Source organism: Tursiops truncatus, chromosome 13, assembly GCF_011762595.2.
Source record: "Tursiops truncatus isolate mTurTru1 chromosome 13, mTurTru1.mat.Y, whole genome shotgun sequence".
NCBI lineage: Eukaryota > Metazoa > Chordata > Mammalia > Artiodactyla > Delphinidae > Tursiops > Tursiops truncatus.
Genome location: NC_047046.1, coordinates 64677486 through 64703015, shown reverse-complemented (window position 1 = coordinate 64703015; position 25530 = coordinate 64677486). Strand labels below are relative to the sequence as shown.

Genomic DNA, 25530 nt, shown 5'->3' with positions numbered 1-25530 from the left:
TATAGTCAAAGTCATATAGTCAAAGTCAAACTATAGTCATAGTTTATTCAGCTACTCTGAATAAACAAGAGCCTGGGTTGAAAGGTAGAAAGTAACACTGAAAACAGAGGTGAAAACTGAGAAAAGTACATTTGGTAACAGTGCTGTTCTAGTACCTACTTGGCATCCATCCTTCCAAGGAGTTCAGTGTTTCAGTTTGTTCATATAGTCAAAGGAGGCCCCATGGAAGCACGTTGACTCTAATTTGTAGAGGGGGCGCCACTGAACCCCCAAGTCAGACAAGACACAATGGAGGCACCCAGACTATACTTCTACCTTTTGGCAATTTCTAAAAGTTCCTTTAGTCGGCCAGAAAGAAGGCTTCAGCCCTTTCCTCTGTCACCTGAATTAGGTTAAGAATATATTTCTTAGTCTCTAACCCAGTCCCCCCACCATGTCCATGATTAAGCCTGGTATTTCAGAATGTCTTGGGTGGAACTGAAGACCAGCCACTTCCCACCATCATGAAGGCCCCTTGCAGAGAGTTTTCTTCTCATTTTAAAACGTTTTAACATTTAAGACTAGAAATAAAGTCAAATGTATGTACTTCATCAAACTTCATAGTGATAGATCAGTTTAAATTTACTAAAAGTTGACTACAAGATGGAATGATTTAAAGGACAACTTAAAGGGAATAAAAATGAATTCCTGGGACTTCCCTGGTGGTCCAGTGGTTAAGAATCCGCCTTCCAATGCAGGAGACGTGGGTTCAGTCCCTGATCAGGGAACTAAGACCCCATGTGCCTCGGGGCAACTAAGCCCGCACACCACAGCTAGAGAGAAGCGCGAGCGCCGCAAGGAAAAGCCAGCATGCCACAACTAAGACCCGACACAGCCAAATAAATATTTATTTGCATTTTCAGCTGGGCCCCTGGGCACCCTGAAGAAAGACAGTATTTTTCAGCTTCTGGTGTGATCATCCGACTGATTTCTGGCCATATAATGTGGGCAACTCCTCATTGATGCTCTTAAAAGGTAACATTTCCCCCCATTTCCACCCTCCCACGGGCTAGAAGTGGACCTAATGGGGGACACTTTGGACTGCGGGGGTGAGGGGAACATCCTATGAATGTCAGAGCAAAAACTAAGAGCCTGGTTTTATGGAACAGAACCTCAATACCAGCTGAGACTAACACAATAGAGAATTCATCTTCTATCTGGTTTAAGTCACTGTTATCTAGATCCCATGGGACCAAACCTATATCCTCACCAATGTTACCCGGTCCTCCTCCCCAGTCCTCCCAAACATCCTTCAGGACTTTCTACTGCGATTCGAATAATTTCTCCTCTTGTTCTTCAGTGAAAGGAGTTGTTGTCTGCTTCTTACCAACAATTAGTATCAAATAGAGAATATATCCTATACTAAAGTAACTTCTTGTCAAAACCTAGGCTTAGGCAGGATAATTCTTTCAAATTTTGAGAACTGAGTTGCTAGACCATGAAGAATTTTGTAGATTTTTATTATTTTACTATTAAAATGTTAAACCTTGAAATCGGTTAATCATAAAGTAAAAACTAACCATATATTTATTTTTATACATTATATACACTTGAGAAATAAATAGTATTCTAAGCATTTAAAAAAGCATCATGATATACAAATAAGGCTTCAAGCCAAATGTATAAATACAGGACCCACTGAGGATTCGATTCCCAAGGCTTCCATTACAAAAGTAGAAGAAACCAGGATGCACAGTCAATAATACAAGCTCTACTCTGGCTAGAATGCAATCACAGAAGCAACAGAAAAGGCACACAATTGGATTGAGAAAACACCTTGAATTAAGGTATTTGACTGGTTATGTCTTCAGAGGTTTGGCACAGAACAATGACACAACCTTGGCACAACAGAGATTAAAACAACGTCCTTTAAAAACCTAAGTACAGAAAAAGTCGCTCTCCCCCTTTCTCACCTGACATCACATCTCCTTCCAAATCAATCTTATCCATAAAAGTCCCAACCCTTGGCCCAGTTGTTCTCCCAGTTATATATTAATAAAAGAGTTTCGGGTTTCATGGATGGCTCTGAAAAAAATTCCTTGTTTGTTACATCTGGGGCATATTGGTGGGAAATGGCTATACGAGTCCTGATGAGGTAGCAGAGATGAGCATACCATGGGCATTGCCTCCAGGAAGTCTAGGTCCTCACCTGGCTCCTCCACCAACTTGGTATATAATTCTAGGCTTGTGCTGAACCTCACTAAGCTTCGGTTTTGTAACATAGAGATAATAGTAACTGCCCTGCTCACCTCCTGTTGTGAGTCTCTAATTAAGTGATGCATGTTCAAATCTTTTGAAAATTATAAAAGGGTTCCTCAGATATCATGTATATTAATTCAAACCAAGATCTAGAATTAAGGGCTTTTTGAAGAAGTTCAGCACAGAAAGGGCACTTGTATTGGAACAAGATATTTCAAGAAGGAAAAAGCATGGCATTAATTCAATCTTGGTACCAGCTGTGTGTGACAGGTGCTGGTTTCTGTATGAACAGACATGTGTAACATATGTAATAGCCTCCAGCTTCCTACACAGAAGAGATTTTGCCAATCATATTCAGCAACTGGCACCATTCTGTCCCTAACATGTATAACACTCCGCTTGCCACTCTGCTGGTGATCAAAGATGTCACTCTTAAGGGAAATGCACTTTAACTAAGAAGAAATAGGTAGAAATCACTTAAAGCCTCAGGGTCCCCACCTCTCACATCCTGTAGCCCTCCCAGTGCCCCTCATGCCTTTCATCACGTGCATATCCATGGATCATCTAAACGGGAAGAGAGCCTAGACATCCCAACCCCATTAGGTTTCAAATGAGAAGATGGTCTGCAAAGATTTACTAAGGTGTCTACTGCCATGTGCTAATTAAGTTTCAGTGCTTAATAAACATTTGTCCAATCAAAAAATGAGCAATGGAGGGGCTTCCCTGGTGGTGCAGTGGTTGAGAATCTGCCTGCTAATGCAGGGGACACGGGTTCGAGCCCTGGTCTGGGAGGATCCCACATGCCGCAGAGCAACTAGGCCCATGAGCCATGACTACTAAGCCTGCACGTCTGGAGTCTGTGCTCTGCAACAAGAGAGGCCGCGATAGTGAGAGGCCCGCGTACCGTGATGAAGAGTGGCCCCCGCTTGCCACGACTAGAGAAAGCCCTCGCACAGAAACGAAGACCAACACAGCCAAAATAAATAAATAAAAATTAATAAACTCCTACCCCCAACATCTTCTTAAAAAAAAAAAAGGCAATGGAAAAAGAAGAAAGCCAATGATGTGTGCTTTGGAGAAGGATCTGGGGAGCAGGACCGAATAAAATGTAACCAGTCCACGTCACCAGTTACCCATCGAGCCCCAAGAGCGAGGGCCGCCACACCTCCCCAGATCTACTCTCCCTCCCCCGGTGAACAAGGTCCCAGGTCTGCCATCCTGACACGAGTCAGCTCCCAGCAGCAAGACCCCTCACTATGACTCAAGTCATGTCAGGCAGCTGACAGCCTTCCACGCAGAGTCACTCGGAGCCTGTGTTCCTTGTTGGGTGAAGCACCGGCTCATCCAGTCCTGAGAAGCCAGCCCGGTACGCATAGAGGCCAGGGCATTGGTCATTTGCACACAGATCTGGAGTTAGAGCAATCGTAGAGCAGCAGCGGGAACAGCAGGAACAGCAGGATGTGGTCTCCTCTGGAGAAAAGTCCCAGCCATCATGGGAGGCACGGTGCTGGGCCCAGCAAGTGGGCTCCTCCCATTGCTCCAGGGTCAAGGCCAAGAAGGGTCTTTCCATCAGGTGGGTCCTCAGCAGTAACGTTCCTCCATGTGCTTGGAAATCAGGGAGTGGGGGGCCTTGCGGGGACCTTCAAGGATGCTCCGGGGTTGGGCTGAAAGGAACCACGTGGGAGTGGTGTTCATTAGCTGGCTTTGCAAACATGCAACTCTGTTTACCACAAGACCAAGCTTTCTTCCATACCTATCAGCCTCTTTTATTTGCTTCCCTTTCAGAATAAATGGAGAAAGTCCTGAATGCTCCCTCCTCCCAGCATCATGAGCTTGATGATCGAAGTAAATGAGATGATGTATGAAAGGCACTGACACAAGGTGCGCACACACTCCGTGCTCGGTGTAAGCCAGCAGCGTTATTATCTAGTACCTCTGATGGACCCAGGGGTAGGGGCTGGTGGGGGCCATCTCCCTGCTCCTCAGCAGGCATTTAGACTCAGAGGGTGTGTGACGGAGCCCCCTTTTGGGTGCACCCACTGCCTCATACCACGAGATCATCCTTCCTCAATTCTGAGATCATGAGACTTGCATGGAGCAAGGAGGACCCTGAAGCAAGAGCACATGAGCATTCCTGCTTCTCAAAAAGGGGGAGAATTGCCCACTAATATCCACTCACACCAACCTGGGTTCCAGAAAACCTTAAAGGGGGGCTATGCCTTATGCTTCTCCCTTACCTCCCACGCAACTCCCCACTCCAACCTGGTGCCCAGAAAGAAGCTGGGAGCCCTGGAACTTCCCACAGCCCCAGTCACTACAGAGAAGCTCCATCTAAGATGAGGACATGGGTACCAAGCTTGGGACTTAGTCACTGAAAGACCTCATTCCAGCAGGACCATGGCCGTGACACCTACAGGATGAAGCAGAGCAAGAGGCAAAGGGACTTTCACACCATCCAACATCCTACTCCTTCCAGCAGAAGGTCATCTTCATAAAGCAAGGGACTTTTATCTGTTTTTGTTGACTTATGTGTCCCAAGTGTCAGACACATGTCCAGCCTACACTAGGGGACCCATCAACATGCATTGCATGAACCTCTGAGAATGTCCTCCTTACCTGGTTTCATTTTTCATTCTCCAGCCATCTCGACACTTGTGAAACCAGAGCTCTTGGCCAGGGGATATGCGGGTGTTCTCAAGATCTTCTGCACAAAAAGTCAATCTAGGAGGAAAAAGAAACCACTGATGTAGCCAAAACTCTAGGGGAAGGTACATGGCTTGCACCAGCCATATGGTGCTCTCTGGACATGAGGCAGATGGAATAAGGAGAAAAGAGAAGCTTTTATCATGTGACCCCTGACTCAAGACCCTTCAGAACTCTCCACTGCTGCTACAAGCACACTGAAAGCGTCTCACTTTGATGTCTCCCATGATTCAGCTCATGCAGACTTTAATCACACCCCTTCTACCTTCTTCCTTCTGTCTATCCAAAAGCCTGTACCAAGGCATATCCTCTCTGAAGCCTCCCTGATTGCCCGAGACCTTATTAATCTAACCCTCCATTGACCTTCCAATTTCATAAATAGGCACATCCTTATATAAATGTTGCTTTTGTTATTGTCATTACTTCTTATGGCACGGAGTTAATAATGAAAGCTTTAGCTCATTTTAACACATTATATCTTGCCTTGAAGAGCTTGTGGATTCTTGCATCCATGGTGGACTATAAACTCCTTGAACGGAGGAACTCCAGGTCCCTCCAGCATGGTGTCCAGAAATACCCATTGACAAGCGTAACTGGAACTCAGCTGTGGGCTAATATCAAAGATTCAAGAAGTAGACAACCAAGATCACAGGAAGAATCCGTGATCTAATAATCGTTTCAACTGTAACTTACAGCCCAACCATGTGGGCTGCCCCAGCTTCAGTGGTGTGTGGACAGCATGACCTCATGACCAATAGACATGTGGTACACCTGACCGTGATGCTTACCAGCAGGACAAAAGCCACATTCCCAACAGCTTTCAGAACCTTCACCAGGAAGCCCAAACAGCCCATAAACACCCACAACACTCACAATCAGGAAATACAAATGAAAACAACAGTTGGGGACCAATTCACACTCAACGGAATAGCAAAAATGTCCACCAAAGGTAGGTGAGGAGGAGGGGAAAAGGAAGCTCTTACTCCGTGGATAAGATTAAAAATTGGTCCAACCACTTTGGCGAGGGATTTAATAATATCCCGTCCAGTTGGAGAATACAGACACTATAACCCAGTGATTCAGCATGCCCCAAAGAAGCTCTCACACACGTACACAAGGAAAATGTCCCAGGATGTTCATCGCAGCACTATTTGTAACTGAAAAAAAGTAGCAACAACTTAAATATTCAGCAGAACAATGGTGAAACTATTGTTTGTGCAATGGCAGTTTACATACGGGAGTTGAATGTGAATAGACCAGATCTGTATGCATTGGATAAATCTCATAAACTATGTTAAATGGAGAAAAGCAACTTTTAAAGGAATGTGTCCACTCACGTAAACTTCAGAAGCAACCAAAACATTTCTGTAGGTTGTTTATGGATAAAACAGAAGTAGGGAAAGTATAAAAATCATGAAGAGGAAAACACACTGACATTAGTTAATGTTGGAAGATGGGTACATTTGGTTTGAAAGGGGAGGAGTCGGACGGGGGAGGGGCACAAAGGGGCTTCGGCTTTGTAATGTTTTGCTGTTTAAAATCTTATATCTGAAACCAATATGAAAATGGTTTACATTTATTAAGTCTCAGTGGTTTATTAAATTTGAAATATTTTATAAAAATGATCATCTTTCTGCTACCACACATCTTTCTGGTACAGGCTGCACTTATAAGCACCGAGAGAAGGAAAAAGACACGCAATTATCTAGATCACAGCCTTCATACTAACAGCTCCCCTCAGCTGGCACCCACCCCTGCCACATACACACCGGTGCACAGGTCTTCCGATCAGAATCACTCAGACAAGCAACTTAAGCCTCCACCCCCTGCATGGCCAAGCTGCACCATAGGTGGTGGATGGAAACGGGATGCATGAAGAACTGTAATGGAGAAAATGCCAGAAGAGATAGAAAGAAGGTGGAGGCTTCCTCCCACCATCCCAAGGCTGGCAGTGACCTCCCGGAGGTCTGCTGAAGGATTTGGCCAAGGAAACCCTCCTCTCTTGACAAAGGTCTTCCTGGCTGCTCCGAGAGTCAAGCCGCGTTTTAGCGGCTGATTTAGGGGTGGATTTTTTGTGTTAGGCTTGGTTAACAGACGTGGGGAAACTGCCAGCCGGCGTGGCACAGAGGAATCTGTTACTTGACGTTAGCGCCCCACGCATGTCCTTGAGTCAGAGCCTCCCAAAGAGAGGTATAATGCTCTGAAAATTGGATGCAAGGGAAGCCAGGACTCCCACAGACCTCATCCATGCAGGCTCCCTAAACTGGATAGTCTGGTTTGCTCTGGACAGGAGCAAGCAAAGGCTTTTGGTTGCACGGACCCCAGAGCAAACAAATTAACAAGGCAGCACTCCTAAAGAGCCCTGTCCAGGAGAAGCCCTCTTCCTCCGGGCCAGCACAGGGCTTGGCCAATGGAACAAGGGCTGGATTCCAGCCCCCGCTTGCCCACCCCTCTCAGCCCAGGGCCTGCGATCAGGGTACAAGCTGCACAACAGTGGACAGAGGCCTTGGTCTGGAATTCAGTTCTCCTCGCAAAGGGTTTGCAGTTTTGCCCATGTACTCTGGATACGGAAAGATGGAAGCTGTACGCTTAGCAAAGGAAAGGACGCTGCAGAGACGCACGCCTTCCGCTGACCACGGACCCAGAACAGGGAAAGGGTCGTGAGGCACTTACTTCCTCTGGGTTTCCCCGGACTTGACGCGGATGCGTCTGATATTCAGCTCTTGCTCGGACCTGCGGGGCTGAGACAGGTAGCTGCGAAGCTCTTTCCACAGGTTGTACCAGGACTGAGAAGTCCTCTCCCAGGTGAGTCTGATCTTCAGGAGGTCTCCCAAGTCCTCCTCGGTGTAGACCAGGAAGGTGTTGGTGGCATTCAGCTCGATCTGCTCCACTCTGCAAGGGGAGAGGGAAGCTGGTCTCAGTCCCCCCGCCACCTGGAAAACCGCAGCACCGTGGGGGTTGACGCAGTGGCAGCACCTGCCCCACTCGGATGGGAGAGAAATGCACAAGAGGTCCCCCCTACGTTCTCCACGTCCCACCAGCAGGACCGGGATGAAACCTCAGATGTGCTCCACACGGGCAGAGAGATAATGTCGACCACCGCACCCCAAACCATTCCTGAGCATCTCCCCATTCATGCTACTTCCTGGGGGGACAAGACCAGGAAAGAACAGAAATGAGAAAGCGCAAAGAAGTCACATCCCCACTCGACAGCGCCTCCTCCTCTCAGCCCACAGGCATCCATCTCCCTCGGAACTCTCAGCCCCTCCTGCCTGTCCCTCTCACGTGGCACTTGGGGGAGCTTGTCTCACCCCATGTGTGTGCATGAGTGTGTGCGTACAAGCCTGTTCCTACTGCTAGAACCCCAGCCCTGAGAGTGAGTATTCTGATGACGTTACTTTGCAAGCCCAGCATTACTCAGCGTGGCGCTTTGCACCTTACAAGCGCTCAACGTATACAGACAACTGTGTGCCCCTCCCACAGATAATTAGAAACATGCCAGGGACGATGTTTATCAGGTTCCAAATTTCCTAAAGCCTCAGGAATCAGGCGTTCTCTGAAATGAAACAGCAGTTTCTGCCCAGCTGATCCAGCAGATTCTCACGCTGCTGATTCATCGCAGGAGCTGCCCTTCCAGAAACGTTCTGAGTCAAGGGCTAGGTGGAGAGTGTGAAGCAGGAGAGGAACCACACAGCTCCTCCCTGGCACACAGACGAGCTCCCCTGCACTCGTTCACCTGGCACACAGAGAGCTCCTGCGCTCTCTCTCCTTTTCAAACCAATTCGTTCTCTGTCCTGAACTCAGCAAAGGAAACCCGTGACTTACATTTCCAAAGGCAGATTCTGGGAGTCTGCATTGGTGCCATAAATGGTGACATGAAAGGTGGGCTCAATTTCTCCCATGTTCTTGTAGCTGAAGACATGGATTTTCATCTGATAATGGTAAACTGCAGAGACAGCAGAACAGAGACATTTGTGAGCCTTGCTTGTCATCTTAGGGCACCCTGACCCAAACTGAGTCACCCAGCACAGTGAGTTTTTAGGGATTCTCATCCTTTGGGTCCAGCCCAGCCTCTAGCCTCCCTTTGATCTCATTCTGTCCAATGGCGTAAAAGGTCACTGCAGTATAGAAGAAGGAGCCTGAACTTTGGGTTTGGGGGATGCTGACCTAGGTACTTTCTAGATGTGTGACCTTGAATTAAGGACCAAGGTATTAACTTCTTGAGCCTCAAATTCCACCCACAATACCCACAAAACCTTACGGTTTTATAACATGCTATAAAAATGCGAGATATCATTTGGATCCACTGTTAGTCCTATCACAGATTATTCTGATGATCAAATGAGAAAACAAATACGAAACAGCTTTGAAAAGCTAAATGCAAGATAGAAACTTAAGATAGCGATATTGTGATCATAGAGTGGTGCTTCACATCACAAAAGGAGTCCCCATCATTTATTTTTAAAGATCTACTTTCCTAGGCATACACAATTTAATGTGATTTGCAGTTATTTGATTTAACTGCAGGAATGTGCCCGTCTACAATGTGGTATTTAGAAGGAGGAAAAAGGTCCTTCCCCAGGGCAATGCAGGTTTGGATGAAGGTTACCTCTGAAAGGCATGCCTGCCCGGGTCTTTAGGTACATTTTGCTATTCCTCTTGTTCCTCATTTTCTTGGCATTGTAGCCAATGCTATTACAACGGTTCTTCCGGCAACTGAGGCAGATCCCCTTTTTGAAGCGGTTGGAGTCCGTGCACTGGAATGCGAAGCTCGGCTTGTCCTGATTCACCAGAGAGTCGACAAAGAGGTGTACTGCCCGCTCGTGCTCGCATCTCACCACCTCTGCAATTGCTGGGGGAGAGACGGAGACCATCAGGCTGAGCTGCTTCTCGGTGATCCGCCCACTCCATCAGTAAGTACTGTACACTTCATCAGAAATAACTGCTTTTCATGTCACTGCTAGTATGCTTGTTTGTGTCATTCTTTTCTTTCTTTTTTTTTTTTTTTTTTGCGGTATGCGGACCTCTCACTGTTGTGGCCTCTCCCGTTGCGGAGCACAGCCTCCGGACGCGTAGGCTCAGAGGCCGTGGCTCACAGGTCCAGCCGCTCCGCGGCATGAGGGATCTTCCCGGACCGGGGCACGAACCCACGTCCCCTGCATCGGCAGGCGGACTCTCAACCACTGTGCCACCAGGGAAGCCCGTTTGTGTCATTCTTAATGCATGCCCAGTGATATACTGTCTTTAGACCTGAAAGCCAGTCCTGCCACCGGACTGCTTGCCCTCCAGGTGGGAAGACAGCACTGATACACATGAAGCAATAAAGAGCAAGAGAATGCATAGCACAGGCACTAAACAGGGTGATGGAGACCAGCTGTGCAGTAAGAGTCACTAAGTCCTGATAGAGTCATGCGGTCACAAAATGCTGGAAATGGATCAGATGCTAAACATCATCTAGTCCGGGGCTCAGCAAACTGCACCTTGCAGGCTGGCCCCATTTTACTAAAGTTTTATTGGAACATAGCCACATGCATTCATTTATCTATTGTCTCTGGCTGCCTCCATGCTACGGTAGCAGAGTAGAGTTGTTGAAACAGAGACAGTATGGTTTGCAAAGCCGGAAATATTTACTAGCTGACTCTTTAAGAAAATGTTTGCCAGGCTTCCGTGGTGGTGCAGTGGTTGAGAATCCACCTGCAAATGGATGGGACACAGGTTTGATCCCTGGAAGATCCCACATGTCACGGAGCAACAGAGCCCATGCGCCATAACTACTGAGCCTGCGCTCTAGAGCCAGTGTGCCACAACTACCGAGCCTGTGTGCTGCAACTAGAGAAAGCTCACAAGAGCAGCAACGAAGATCCAAAGCAGCCAAAAATAAATACAAAATAAATAAGTTTATTAAAAAAAAAACTTAAAAAGAAAAAGGAAAGAAAATGTTTGCCAACCTCATCCTAGTCCAGTACTTTCAGTTGTAGATTATGGGCCCAAATGCCCTTAGAGATGAAGTCATTTGCTCAGGGTCACAGAGTCAGTTGGTTGCAAAGCTAGGAGTATAATTTGGATTTTTGTGACCCGCAGTAATCATTATTTCTTGTAACCAGAGGCTAAAGCCAATAGTTCCAGTAAATCCTTGGACCTTAAGAAAAATTTGGCAAAGCTCCCCTTCCCCTTCCTCATTAATATCACCAGCCTTAAGAAATGCCATCATCTGATCTCCCCTGCAGGGCTGAACTCCCCTTGCATGAACCCCCAAGCCCCGCAGGGGCTCCTTGGATGTTATCACCTTGGGAGAGAGCAACTTAAGACTGAGTGACAGAGTGGACATCCCAAGAGCAGAGCATCACAGTGGAGAGAGCCAACTGGGGCCAAGACTTAGAAATGCTGCCAGGATGCAAGGCGGTGAGCAAATGAGAAACCAAGCACCTCAGTTTCAGCAGCAAGCTCACTTCAGCCCAAGACTGCTGGGAATAGGCTTAGCATCCAGCAAGACAGATTATAAGTGAATGGAGGAAGAATCTTGAGTTTATTTCTTTAAAATGTTACCAAAAATTAAATGATAGTACATCCATGCTAAAGAATATTATACAGCCTTTTAAAAGAATAAGGTAAGTAGATATGTGTACTCTGATGTCTAAGAATGTCCATAATATATATTAGGACTGAAAAAGCAAAGTTGCAGAACAATGTGATTTTGAAAAATATCACACACACACACACACAAATAAATTCGCAAAGCGATAAGAGTGGAAGGATACACACAACATGTTCATATTGGCTACCTCTGGAGAGTGAAAGTAGGAGTAGGTGTGGGAAATGAGGGGGTATTTTCACTTCTTGCTTTAGGCAATTTTATAATGCTTGATTATTTTCCCAACAAATATGTATTCCTTTTGTTATAAAAAGAAATTAATCAATAATAACTGTGACCTCAAAGCACAAGAAAGCAGAGCAGAGACCACGGGAAGGCTGTTAATTGGCTTGCAGGATGATGAACTGTAGAATAAACTGTTGAAGGGCCGCTGGGGGCTAGTGGGAATAATGAAACGGATGCTGTCGGGAGCACGAACAGCTCCGGCTGATTTAGGAGGAGATGCTATAATTGAGTCAAAACAAAAAATAAGGAACTCGGGGCTTCCCTGGTGGCGCAGTGGTTGAGGGTCTGCCTGCCAATGCAGGGGACACGGGTTCGTGCCCCGGTCCGGGAAGATCCCACATGCCGCGGAGCGGCTGGGCCCGTGAACCATGGCCGCTGAGCCTGCGCGTCCGGAGCCTGTGCTCCACAACGGGAGAGGCCACAGCAGTGAGAGGCCCGCGTACCGCAAAATAAATAATAATAAGGAACTCACTTCCATATGCAATTGACCCCAAGACATCGTTGAGTCCACAGCCCGGCTGGAAGTCACCTCCATTGGGGTAGATGTCAATGTGACCCACAGGCATCTGAATCCCGATGCTCAAGCCAAAGGAGCGCGTGTAGGTGTGCAGGACATCCACGAAGTCTGCGTCGTCAGGGGACAGCCTCCTGTGGATGTCAACCCCTTCAAACATGGGCCCAGCAGGATCCAAACCTACAGCAGAAGGGAGAGCCAAGACCAGCTGTGTCAGGTGCGCTAAGGCAGTGGGTCCTGGTGGATAGCTAAGCCGGCAAGTGTAAAATGAAGACATCCCCACCCTGGGAATCCTAAAGGGTGTGGTGCCTGTTGCAGAGGAACGTATGCTTTCTTCTGAAGCCTGTCACCTGTCCTGACAACTCAGCTGACTCAGTAAATTGGCCATGGGGTTCAAGTGACACGTGGATCTGAGGAATCGTGCACTGTCAGAACTGAAGCAGTTCTAGAGGCTTCCCTGGTGGCACAGTGGTTAAGAATCCGCCTGCGAGTGCAAGGAACACAGGTTCGATCCCTGGGCTGAGAAGATCCCACATGCCACGGAGCAACAAAGCCCGTGAGCCACAACTACTGAGCCTGTGCTCTAGAGCCTGTGTGCCACAACTACTGAGCCCGTGTGCCACAGCTACCGAAGCCTGCATGCCTAGAGCCCGTGCTCCAAAACAAGAGAAGCCACTGCAATGAGAAGCCTGTGCACCACAACGAAGAGTAGCCCCCGCTCACAAAACTAGAGAATGCCTGCACGCAGCAACGAAGACCCAATGCAGCCAAAAATAAATACATTAAATTAATTAATTAAAAAGAAAAAAAAGAAGAACTGAAGCAGTTCTAAAAAGAACTTGGGCTGGCTGAAACTAAGCCATTCATTCCATTTATTCTGCCACTGGGAGCCTTCCACAGTCTTAATTTTAGCAGAATTTTGACAGAATAACTAAGCTACCTACATCTTCAAGAGGGAAGACTCAGTCTCCCCAAACTGAGCTATTTGTATTTGGACTTACACTTCCCCTTCCTTTAGTTATGAATCAGGCCCAGGAGTGGAATGGCAAGAGGGGGGTACACCAGGCACACTGAGCAGCCGCGTCTCAAGCCTCCAGAATTCCTTTCTTTTGCAGCCACAAGGAGAAAACGTTTTGTCTGCAAACTTTCTGTATCAAACAAACAGCACTGCAGAGAGCACTGGTTCTCACATTTGAAACAGCACAAATATCTCTGGGGAGCTTCTTACAAATTTGGATTCCACCGTGTAGCTATGAAAAACTCTGGGAGGACGCACAAGCCCCAGGTCACCTGTGTGTATGTGTGTCAGGGGAGAAGGCAGGGTAGGCAACTGCAAAGATAGTGGCAGCAACAGAGACACTTTCACCATCTTGTATAATAGTTTGGGAACCACATGAGTGTAAAACCTTTCAAAATAGAATTTGCAAAGCATAAAATGCAGATTCCCTAACCCCCAAGAGATTCTGATTGGTAGGTCCGGTGTAGAGCCCAGAAATAGAGGTTTATTCCCCAGCTGATCCTAAAAATAAGCGGTCTGTGGACCAGATTTCGGAAAAACTTCTCCATGCTTCAGTAGCATTTCGAAAATGAAATCTGAATGTCTTGATTCATACAGTTCTTGTGCGATATTAAGGAGTAAGGGCTTGTCAGGGTAATACTGGCTACTATTACCAAGCTTAAGTAATTATGGGAGCTGGATTCATCCCAACCTAGAGCCCTACAGACACAGAGAGAGGACCTGGAGAAAGTTAAGAAAGGATTATGTGCAGCAGAGGAAGGGGGTTTGTTTAGTCTAGAACAGTGGTTCTCAACTAGGAGGGATTTTGCTCCCAAGGGGACACTTGGCAACCTCTGAGGCATTTTTGGTTGTCACAATTGGCGAAGAGGGAGAAAAGAAGCTGCTAGCATCCAGGGAGTAGAGGCCAGGGATGCTGATAAGCATCCTGCAATGCACAGGTCAGCTCCCACACGAGCATTATCTGGCCCCAAATATGAATAGTTGCTGAGGTTGAGAAACCTGGATCTAGAAACACCAAGGTAGGGAGGAGGTATGACCAAGAACAGAGCTGTGAAAGCAGCAGATGAGTAATAGAACAGTGTTTCCCAGACCCCAGTGCAGTGGAACAAGGGAGCACATCGTGAGGCTTGAGGGGGGTCATTTTAGGGTAAACAAAAGGTAGAACTGTTGTCCAGAGCGGACAGTAAACCTGTAGAACTCGCTACTCATGAGAACTGGTAATGATTAACACTCTGAAGTTGAGAAAAATGTATGAATGACAGAGGCAGAAAGGGAGCCCAGGCTGCCTGGGGGCTCATCTCTAGCCCAGGACCCAAAAGAAAGATGGCACAAAAACAGTGGCCTCCCGGAATAGCCCTCGATGACTCTTTTTAGGGACTGAACGGACGCAGTACTGACACAGGTGGCCTCTCCCTGCCTCTCACCATGTCCTCTGGAGAAAAAAAAAAAGAAAGAAGAGGAACATTCTGCTTTGCAGCCAATAAGAGAGGGGCTCTTGTATCGGTGAACAAAAGTCTCCACCAGACAGTCAGTGCCATGGAAACCAAGCTGGGCTGGAGGAATGCAGGCGGCTGACGGGGCTTCTGGAAAGGCCGGCTGGCAGGCAGAGCTTTCACCTCCCCGGACTGACCCCGCCTGACACGTAGCTAGGGCCCACCGACTCTGGGGAAAAGTTTCACAATTTACTTCTTAACTAGGAATAGGAGGGTGAACGCATCCCCTCCAAAAACAAGAGATGATGGAGAACCACCTCTTCTTCCATTCAGTCAGACTCCCCGCAAAGTGTTCTGTCCAGCAAATGGAATATACACATGCATGCACACGCACACACACCCTGTCGTGCACATGTATACACACAGGAAAACCTCCACCTTCTGGCCTGGCGGGGCAGAGGCTGCTGCGCTGTAACAGCTAGTGCATCTCTCCCAGCAGGAGAGCGGCAGCATTGTGCAGTGGTGAGGTGCAGACTCGAATCTGATGGCCTGCCTGGGTTTGAATCCCAGCTCTGCTACTCAGGGTGTGAGATATCATTAAAGTACATACTGAGTCCTATTTTCCCCATCTGTAAAATGAAGCCCAAGGACCCTTTTGCCTGGACGCTATGTGGCTTACATATGGCATAAAATACCTGTCACACATTGAGTGCTTGACATTAGGTAGCATCTAGCCCACAGCCTGCAGGGTGGACACTTAGTTCACATCTCTTGAATGAATGAACGGATCTGCTTGCTTATTTATTTATAACTAACAAAACACAAGTTCAATTAGAAATATATGACCTCTTCCCTAATATGTCACAGAACTCCCTCCGAAGCCTAAGAGGATAAAACTTTAGCAAACCTCAGTCCAGAGCTCTCTGGTCCAAGCAAGACTGGGGTTCAGGTACCTCCTGCAGGTCCAGGCTAAGGAGCCCTGCTGGCCTCGGTACAGCGGCGTCACTGGCCTCTGCCCCACACGAGCTGCAGTTTCTGGTGCTCTTACCAGTCAGGACCACCTGGTTCCCAGACCCATGGGAAGTCTGAGGGGAGAGGAGAGGGCACAGGCCTCTCCCATCAGACATGCACAGCAGCATACGTCAGGTCAGCCAGATACCCTCTGAGGTGCTGCCTGGCAACTGGACAGAGGCCATTCCTTCCTGTTATGTTCACCCCGGTCCCCTGCTCCACAGAGAGGCCGCAGAAAAGGGGCTGTGCTCAGGACATGCCGGTCCCAGTGCTCTACGCAGACAGCCCAGAGCACTGATTAGCATTCTGCCAGCAAAGCCCGCATCTCAGCTGCTCCCACCCAGACAGGCAGGGGGAAAGAACTGGAACTCTCCTACTAGCCCCATCTCATTTCAGACTTAGAAAGAGGAAGAGGGAGGATCTGCAGCTTGTCTTTGTTGCCAAGGACACTGGCCCTGGTGCTCCGGCAGGGGCCTTGTGTGTGCTGCAGTTTGAGCACAGCTGGCCGAGCTCTGCAACATCTTGCCTCTTGCTGGGGGCTAGGAGGAGGTGCTCCGCCAATAGAACCCTGAGGGGCTTGAGGCCCAACGGCTTTGCTCCAGCGATGGGTTAATGAGCAGTCATGTGTGGCCACGTTACCCGTTAGACAGGTCAGGCCCCGCATCTTGATAACCAAAAGTAAAGCTCTCAAGCTACGCTGAATCAAACAGTTGGATCTAAAGGAGTGTGTGTGTGTGCTCATTAGACTTAAGCCCAGGGACAATGATTTAAGCAGGGCTACTAAACCTCACAAATGTATGTATTTTTAAATCTGCCCCACTGGCTTGTTGTTGAAACCAGAAACTCTACCTCTACTAAATCGTTCTTTAGCTAACGACTCCCTTCTACCTGAACCCTGTTTTCAAACGAAAACATTGCCAGGAAGGAAACGATTAACTCTTTCCTTCTGGGTGGCCAGTTAGGCCCTTAGCATGTTGGAGGTGAGGGAGAAGCTGGGAGGGAAAACAAATAAAAGAATGCTAGCAGGGGGATAAAAATTCAGGGCAACAAATTTGCCATTAAGGACTTCCCTGGTGGCACAGTGGTTAAGAATCCACCTGTCAATGCAGGGAACTCAGGTTTCAGCCCTGGTCCGGGGAGATTCCACGTGCCGCAGAGCAACCAAGCCCACGCACCACAACTACTGAGCTCACGTGCTGCAACTACTGAAGCCCGCGCACCTAGAGCCCGTGCTCCGCAACAAGAGAAGCCACTGCAATGAGAAGCCCGTGCACCGCAACGAAGAGTAGCCCCCACTCGCCGCAACTAGAGAAAGCCCACGTGCAGCAACGAAGACCCAAGGCGGCCAAAAATTAATTAATTTTAAAATAAATATATAATCTTAAAAAAAATTTGCCATTAATTTTCTCCTAGAGGAGAGTATGTTTTTTGAGAGGGCCCCCAAATGGGGAAGAGAATCCTTTCCACTTTTCACTATCATTCAATGATTTAAATCAAACTCTCATATCAAAAGGTCACCAATTATTTGCCAAGGGGAAGGGCGCGAGGGAAGGATTGGGAATTTGGGATTAGCAATTGCAAACTGTTATATATAGGATGGATAAACAACAAGGTCCTACTGTATAGCACAGTGAACTGTACTCAATATCCCGTGATAAACCACAATGGAAAAGAATATGAAAAGAATATATATATGTATAACTGAATCACTTTGCTGTATAGCAGAAATTAACAAAACATTGTAAATCAACTACACTTCAATAAGATTAAAAAAAAAAGCTCACCAATTCTGTCTATGGAATGTTTATCTCTCCAAATAAACTCGCTTTCACTTAAAAAAAAAAAAAGCTCACTAACGTGGAAAATTCAAATTTCTATCGACTACCTGGGTACCAATATCAGATAGAAAGGTCTCTTTAACGACAACATTTAACCACTCATTCTAAACAGGTAATTATCACTAATAAATATGCCAACTAAACATGGGAAAGAGGCTGTTAGTGGATGAAATAGAAACCAGAGGCAGAATTCAAACCACAGCCCATCTCTCATTCCTTTCCATTGAGGTCCTGGCATTACCATGGGCAGAGACTAGAAGTGAGCACCAGAGGCTTGCAGGCCTGGGCTCCACCCCAGGTCTGCCCCTGAGTCTTAGCTCTTTACCCCTGGGTGTTTCCTCACCTGTTGCACCAGACCTGGTTTTCAAACTGTGCTCCCTGGTGCTCTGGGACCCGGAAATTCCTCCAGAAAAGGGGGAGGCTCAAATAACAAGGTTAACACTACTTGCAAATACCCAGCTTTGACCAGAACACACCTTCTATCTGTTTCATACATTGGGGACCTGCACACTTTCAATTTGAAAAAGGGCTCTGAGACTTTTGGACATTTGAAAAGCCCTGGATTAGATGTTCTCCAGGTTTCTTCCAAGGCTAACCCTCTACGGCTCTCTCCTGCTGCCTCTTAGGGAGCACTCTGGTTCAGGAAAGCCTGGTGGGCAGAGCAGCTGAAGGAGCTCCAGGATCAGCCATGAGTGAAGGGAGCAACACTTACCCGTGATTCTGCCCACCGTGCCTTTCACGAAGTTGCCGGCATACCCGGCCACGTGAGCCCCAAGGCTGTAGCCGATCAAGTGAACATCCCCGAGAGAAAAATCCTCCTTCCCCTGCAGGAAGTCACAGAGGTGTGTGAGTGAAGAGTGTGGTCCTGAGCCCCAAGGCCACCAACAATTCAACAAGTCAATCACGTTGGGGAGACGCGGGAGGGGGGAGGGGGTAGCAGTGTGGAGCTCAAAGCCACCGGGCTCACTGGAGACTAAGTGCCAGCCACAGCCTGCAGCAGGGTGACCCCTGCCCACCCTCTTATGCCCACGAGCTGCAGACCTCCTCATCCCAAACCTGCCTGGGACCCCAGAGTTGAAGCATCAGACCCTCACAGGGCACTCAGCAGTGGGGGTGAGGAGGCGGTGATTTGACCCCATGGCTCAGGAATCGAGCTCGACAAAACAACCCAGGTAGGGCTTTCCTGGTGGCGCAGTGGTTGAGAGTCCGCCTGCCGATGCAGGGGACACAGGTTCGTGCCCCGGTCCGGGAAGATCCCACATGCCGCGGAGCGGCTGGGCCTGTGAGCCATGGCCGCTGAGCCTGCGCGTCCGGAGCCTGTGCTCCACAACGGGAGAGGCCACAACAGCGAGAGGCCCGCGTACCGCAAAAAAAAAAAAAAAAAAAAAAAAACCCAGGTAGAGGACTGAGGACCGTTCAAGACTCCTGACCAGAATTCTGCCAAAATTATTCAGATTCCATCGGCTTCTAAAAGGAAGCTCAGGCTGTAATTACCCAGATAATAGGGTCACTTAGCCAGTGTACCAGCCAGTGTACCCCTGCATCCCATTAAGTCCACTGAGCTCAGGTAAATCATTAAGCTATAAAAAGTAAATTTAAGACCCCAAGATCTGTTTTCCACATTTTATGCAAGGCACTAAGCTACATTGGTTTGAACCAACCCTCCGTACCCTCAGCCCAGCCACCCTTAAGAGGCCAGAGCAGACTTCAGTAGGTATTTAAGATTACAAGCTGATCCTGGCTTCTGAGGGCATCAGCAATTAATGAACCAAAAGGCAAATTTTCTTCCCTCAAGTAAAGTAAAAGGAAAAATCCAGAAATGTGTCAATAATTAGAAAGCTTTCTAAAAGTCCCAGCTTCCAAATGTTTCAAGCAATACTTAATTCCGTAAAAAATTGGAAGCTCAAAGATATTCTCAGACTCCTGAAGTTCACTGAAACTGACCTGTCTGACCTGTTTTTTTTTTTACAGTCTTAGAATTTTTTAAATAAATTTATTTATTTTATTTTTATTTATTTTTGGCTTCGTTGGGTCTTTGTTGCCGCGTGCGGGCTTTCTCTAGTTGCGGCGAGAGGGGTCTACTCTTCGTTGCAGTGTGCGGGCTTCTCATCGCAGTGGCTTCTCTTGTGGTGGAGCATGGGCTATAGGTGCATGGGCTTCAGTAGCTGTGGCCCACGGGCTTAAATGCTCCATGGCATGTGGGATCTTCCTGGACCAGAGCTCAAACCTGCGTCCCCTGAATTGGCAGGCAGATTCTTAACCACTGTGCCACCAGGGAAGCCCCTGACCTGTATTTCTTAAAAGGGTTCAGGGTCCTGCTCGTAAAAGGTCCCGTTACCTGCAGCCAGTTGAGCATCCTGGCGACGCTGTGTCCCACCTCCCTTGTATTGTTGACTGCGTCTGTGTAAAGTTGGTGAGCCAGCGGGAGCCAGTCCACCACCACGACGTTGGCTCCTTTCTCTCTTGTCTGCAGGGCTGACACGAGTTTGTACAGCCAGCTTTCAAACATGCCGCTCATCTGCAGAGAAAACGGGGCTTTTTAAAAAAATTTTTCTTCTGGGTTTCAGAAATCCTAATGAATATGGAATTCAGTTCCACGACCTTCTCCCCAGCCACTTCTGGAACCTTCACATTGACTACCCAGGCATCAAACACTTGCACATGAGCCGGGCCAGCCACAGGCAGGATTGCTACATGGGTGATTGTCTTCCATTGCGCTTGACATCTCCAGTTTTTCCCATCAAAGATGTCAGAGCTGGTGTCCTCTGCTGCTGCCCCACTGACCGATAGGCCCCCTATGAGATATAAGTTGGTGGCGATGCTGGCTTGAGGTTAACCGAAGTCCTGTCACAGTCAGGCCAGTAAGTGGCCTGGTCCATCATTCAAAGGCAGCTGAGAAGGGTTGCCCTGGAGAATTAGTTTCTTTCTCAGAGATGCAGGGAGATTCTGTCTCTTAGGCAAATGCAGAGTTAACAAATGACCCCTTCCCACAAGCCATCTCTGCCATCCTTCTTGACCCCAGAGTAGAGAAGATCTGTCCCTGGAATCCCAAATTAGAACTCAGAACACACTTTCCCACAGAAACAAAGTGTGAATGGTGACTAGGTCCAGCTGTAAACCCATCCACAAGTACGTTATTAGATAAACAAATTTTCTGTGCCTGGCCTGGGAACCCTAACGCCATTTACAATCTTGCTTCTATGGGAAACTGCTGTTCCAAGTTCCAAACAGATTATAAAAGAACTTTCTGGAATGCAACCCATTTGTAAGTTGCAGGCAGTTTGTACTTGCATTTTGACAGGGGGCCTTATAAAGGTTCAAATGCATAATTCTAATCGTAGGCTGTGGGGTGAGGATGGATGGCAGGCCCTTCATCATCCCTCCAATTACATTAGGTAGGTAGGTACCTACAAACCACCCACCCCCACCAGGCCTGACCCCAACAGTTGGTGATAGACCTAAAGACCCAGAAAGCATGTAACGGATATGAATTTCTCATCATTAAGAGGAGGAATGTCCCCTCCCAATTAGCCCAGGCAGAAACCTGCTCACTTAATAGTGCCATTTTCCTACAGACTGCCATTAGATGAATGAATAAATCCCTCGCTGGTCAAAAGCTTCTGAGGCTGAGTGTTAAAGCCCTTTTTTGTTGAAGTTCGTCATGGGCTTTTCAATGTGAATTGCTCAGCTAGGTCATATAAAGACTCCAGCGCCTTTAAACGGAGCCATCTCTATGCAAACAGGAGGGCACCATGCCAACCAGGGCCAGCCAGCCAGGCCAGCTGCCTCCTCACAGACTCTCTGAGCCAGTCAAGTTGCTTCCGTTCAGCTCAGCTCTTACGGAGGGATGGCCCCCGCGACGCAGTGGTTGACCAATGTAATTAAGCGTAATTAGAGGGCCCCTTAAGAGCCAGTGGAGCTGGGCTGCTGCCCTCAGGAGAGCCACTTTCTGAAAGCCCGCTGTGTGCCAGCGTTAAATACCGCCCTGCTGGAGTCCAGATTGCCCCCTTAGCAAAGTGCCCATTACATTCTTCACAGCTGTCTGAAATACAAGCAGCCCACAAGAAAAGAGGGGGAGACAGAGTGGAATCTGGAAGCACCAGTATGCTTTCTAATTGACCAAAACAAAGGAAACCAAATCTCCCGGAAAGCTGTAGCGCTCCCTCCCCCAGAGGCTCACCGTCCATCCATGAATGATGAAAAAGGTTTTGGCTGTCATGTTGAAGCCACAGTCTTCTAAGGGCTGGTTGTGGTCAAAGGAGAGGTAGCATCCTTCATGCTCTGGGTCCTCAGAGGTGCGGACGTTAAATCTCACCGGGGGTTTGGCAGCAGCCGGTACAACCCTGGATTTGTTGAGCTCATCTGGGGAGAAATAACAGAGCAAGGGTATAACTAGCAGGCCTGGGTGGTGAGAGATCTAGGGTCTAGTTCTAATTCACTCTTGAGCAAATTACTTAACCCCACTGGGTTTCAGTTTTTACATCTGCTGAATGTTTCCTCCTCACCTCCCAGAAGAGTTGCGAAGATGTTATAAAAGGGACATCTCACCAATATTTGAGTATTAATGAGTCACTAGGATCAATTACTGTGAATCTGAAATAAGTCTCTCTTGCTTTTCTTTCTTCTTCCCCATCCAAACGAGTTCTCTTTCCTTCCCTCAAGTTACTAGTTTCAGAGGATGGGTCCTTAATTCTTTTCCTGAAATGCTTGGGACCAGTTGAGTTTCAGAATTCAGAAATTCTCAGATTTTAGAAAGGTATTATGGCATATATATATATAATATAACACCCCCAGCAGGGTCTGGGACATTCCCATTCATCAAATACACCAATAATATTTCTGCAGGGAAATACATAACTACTCACACTCGAGGGGAAAAAAAAAAGATTCTAAATATCCTCTTATCGGTTCAGGTCAGTTTTTGCTGCCAAATGAGTAAGAGTTCAGGTCAGGTAAGGCCAGTTCTTGCTGCCAAACAAGTTACCAAACAAATTTTTCAATTTTCAAAGATTTTGGATTTTGGAATTGGAGGTAAGGAGCTGTTGACCTCTTATGCAATGGGCTTCCCTAATGCTCTCATCTCGATTTCAACACTTGCTCCAAAGACCTCATGCATCCTCAGTGCTCCTTGCAGTACCAGACATGTGCCAGACAGTCTTCTAGTTTGTTGAATAAATTAAATAAGTTATTGAAGCCATGGAGAAGCTCATAAGCGCAGCAAAACCTCTCTTTTCAGCTCCACTGCACACACACAGTCCCGTCTAGGAGATGGCCCTGCTACAAAACACAGCCCATGTCACTGATGGTCCCTATGGCCTTTTAACACTAGGTACTGTCATCACCACACTATTTCAGAAGGTCCTAAATGAGCCTCATCTAGCATTCTTCCAACCATCCAGGATACCCTCCCTTGATAACAGGCTAGGAAATTAGAAAATCAAACTTTCCGGTCACCCAGAAATCAAGTGAAAAGGTACCGAATGACCATCACAGGAGCTTCATTTATCCCAGAGTTAAAAAACAAATGGAGTCATGGAAAGAGAGACCAGAGTGGTGGACATGTTGGTGGGGAAGCGGACAAGTGGGAGGACAGCTATGCACCAGATGTAAAAAGGGTAAGGTTCCAGAAAATGCGACTAAATATGCAGGAGCAGAACTTTGTCATTAAAGTAACGAACAAAAGCCCCAACTGACAGAAATGTGAACCACGGACATAACTCATTCAATATCTCCCGATTTCCACCCAGATAGCCACTCACAGAGACCAGGTGGGAAGTCCAGGAGAAAAGGAAAGGGAGTCTGCTGGCTTCCTGCCACGAACTTGTGGATAAACTCACACACTGACATAAAAGGTTCACCTTAGTAGCTGGCTCTCTCTGACACCACAGTTCTCTAGCTCATTTCTACTACTTCCAGCCTGAGTCACTTCAGCCTCTGGAACTTCATGATCGTCCTTCATCCGGATGTCCTCAGGCTCATTCTCTTACCTCCTTCAGCTCCTTGCTCAGGGGCCAGCTCCTCAGGGATGGAAGCCTGGTCCCAGGCTAACACTGCACCACCTTCTCCCACCAGCCCTCTGTACTTTCCTCCTCTGCTTTATTTTTTTCCATAACACTGAGCACTATTTATATATTTTAATTAGTTGACTAGCTGTTTTCCCACCACTGAAATGTAAGATCCATGGGGGTAGGGGTTTACACCCATTTTGTTCACTGCTCTATCCCTCACTCCGAGAAGGATGCCTGGCAAATAAATACTGTTTTGAATGAATGAAATGGCCCCCAAATACTCAGAATCGCAGAACATGGAAGTTGGAAGGAATGTTAGCACTTTACAGGAGAGGAACTAGAGATGCAACCTACCCTGGTTCAACTGCACTAGAGTTGGGAACATGTTAAATAAAACAAGTTTTTTCCATTCATTCCAATTAACCTCCTGCACGCACATAAGCAACATGGACCAGCATCATTTGACCCAACCTCAGCAGAATAGTAGAAGATGAAATAATAGTGTGTGGTTCAGAGGTTCCCCGCTCTCCTCTGCTTAACTAATTGACTTGGTACTCCCGCTGGGTGACCCTACCCTCGCCCCTCGGGGCAGGTTCCTCCAGTAGAAAAGACTGCCACGCAGAACTCAGAAGAAAAGCTGGCAGCTGGAAGGAGGAGGAGGACGGAGAGGTAGAAGAGGAAGAGCAAGGGCTGGAAAGACTTGGGGAAGAGGAGGCTGGCAACCCGGGGAATAAGCCCAGCAGCTTCTCTGCACAAATTACTCACCTAATACTCCCGGCAAGCACTACTCAAACCAGAGCCAGCTACCCTGATACCTTAACTTTCAAGACACCTACACCGAGATTAAAAGGAAGGGCACCAGGTGATAGAGCTCTAACAACCTTCTTGCCTCGAAAACCCCAGGTTCAAAGAGGAGGACAAGGTTAAACAGCCGCTGGCAGCCAACTCTGCTGACTGGACAGCACCGAGAGGAGAACCGTATAACGACAAGGGGGCGGGGCGAGAGCGAGCGCGGGCGAGCCTGCGGCCTCTTGGACGCCTGGCCGGGGATGTCCTCGTCGGAAGCGCCGAGGAACAAGTGATCTCCAAGGCTGATTAGGAGGACCCAATGGACAGCACAGGGGGTAAGGAAGAAGAATGTCGCAGGATCGAGGAAGAAGGGTGCGCAAGACAGAGGGGAACTGGCACAGAAAAGAAGTTGTGGGGTGTTAATAAGAACAAGGACACGTTACCTTGCAGCCGACCCTCTGGACCAAGGGTTGCGGGACCTCCCGCGGCAAAGCAACAGTAAGCGCTCCAGAGGCAGAGCAGAAGACCGGAGTTTCTCATCCTTCCCGGCCACATCCCCTTCCCCCAAACGGGACTTTTAGAAAGACCACAAAAAAAAAAAAAAAAAAAAAAAAGAGCCGCCTCTCGATGTTTCCAGCAGTCCGAGCCCGTAAGACCCGAAGTGGGAAGGCTTCTCTAGACCAGAGAGAGTGGTGGCCTTAGACAGCTGCAGGTGGAGAAGGTAGAAAACGAAAACTAGGCTAAACTGAGCCACGGGGTGGTGAGGGGAGTGCGAAGATGCTCCAACCAGAACCAGATCTGCCCTCACCCGTGCCGTTCTCCCGGGAAGCCAGGGCTCGCCACTGTCACACCGCGAGCTCCCCGGCGAGGTAGTTTTTTAAACTATTGGAGTCATCTGACCCATCGCCAGATGGTGATTTGCATAATTTATTCCCGTCCCCGGACTCTGATTGGTCACACCTTCTCTGACGCCCGAACCAAAGACTCCCCAAAGTTTGAATGAAAGCGCCGCACACCCACCGCGTGGACACTCTACACGCGCCGCCTTGTCTCCTCCCCAGTCAGCTTCGCGGGCAGCCGCGCTCTCGCCACCCCACTTTT

The 25530-nt window shown here is 47.9% G+C and overlaps 1 protein-coding gene across 1 annotated transcript; it reads right to left on the bottom strand.

Annotated features, from left to right (window-relative positions):
- Positions 1-1482: 1482 nt before the first annotated feature.
- On the bottom strand, positions 1483-25305 carry LIPG (lipase G, endothelial type). The gene is made up of 10 exons (XM_033837735.2): positions 24873-25305; positions 21813-21994; positions 19971-20150; positions 18345-18456; positions 12291-12512; positions 9551-9793; positions 8767-8887; positions 7615-7833; positions 4855-4959; positions 1483-3902 (listed from the first exon to the last, which is right to left on the bottom strand). Exons 1-10 carry the CDS (start codon positions 24982-24984, stop codon positions 3881-3883), a joined length of 1518 nt encoding a protein of 505 aa, XP_033693626.1. The 5' UTR covers positions 24985-25305; the 3' UTR covers positions 1483-3880.
- Positions 25306-25530: the final 225 nt, after the last annotated feature.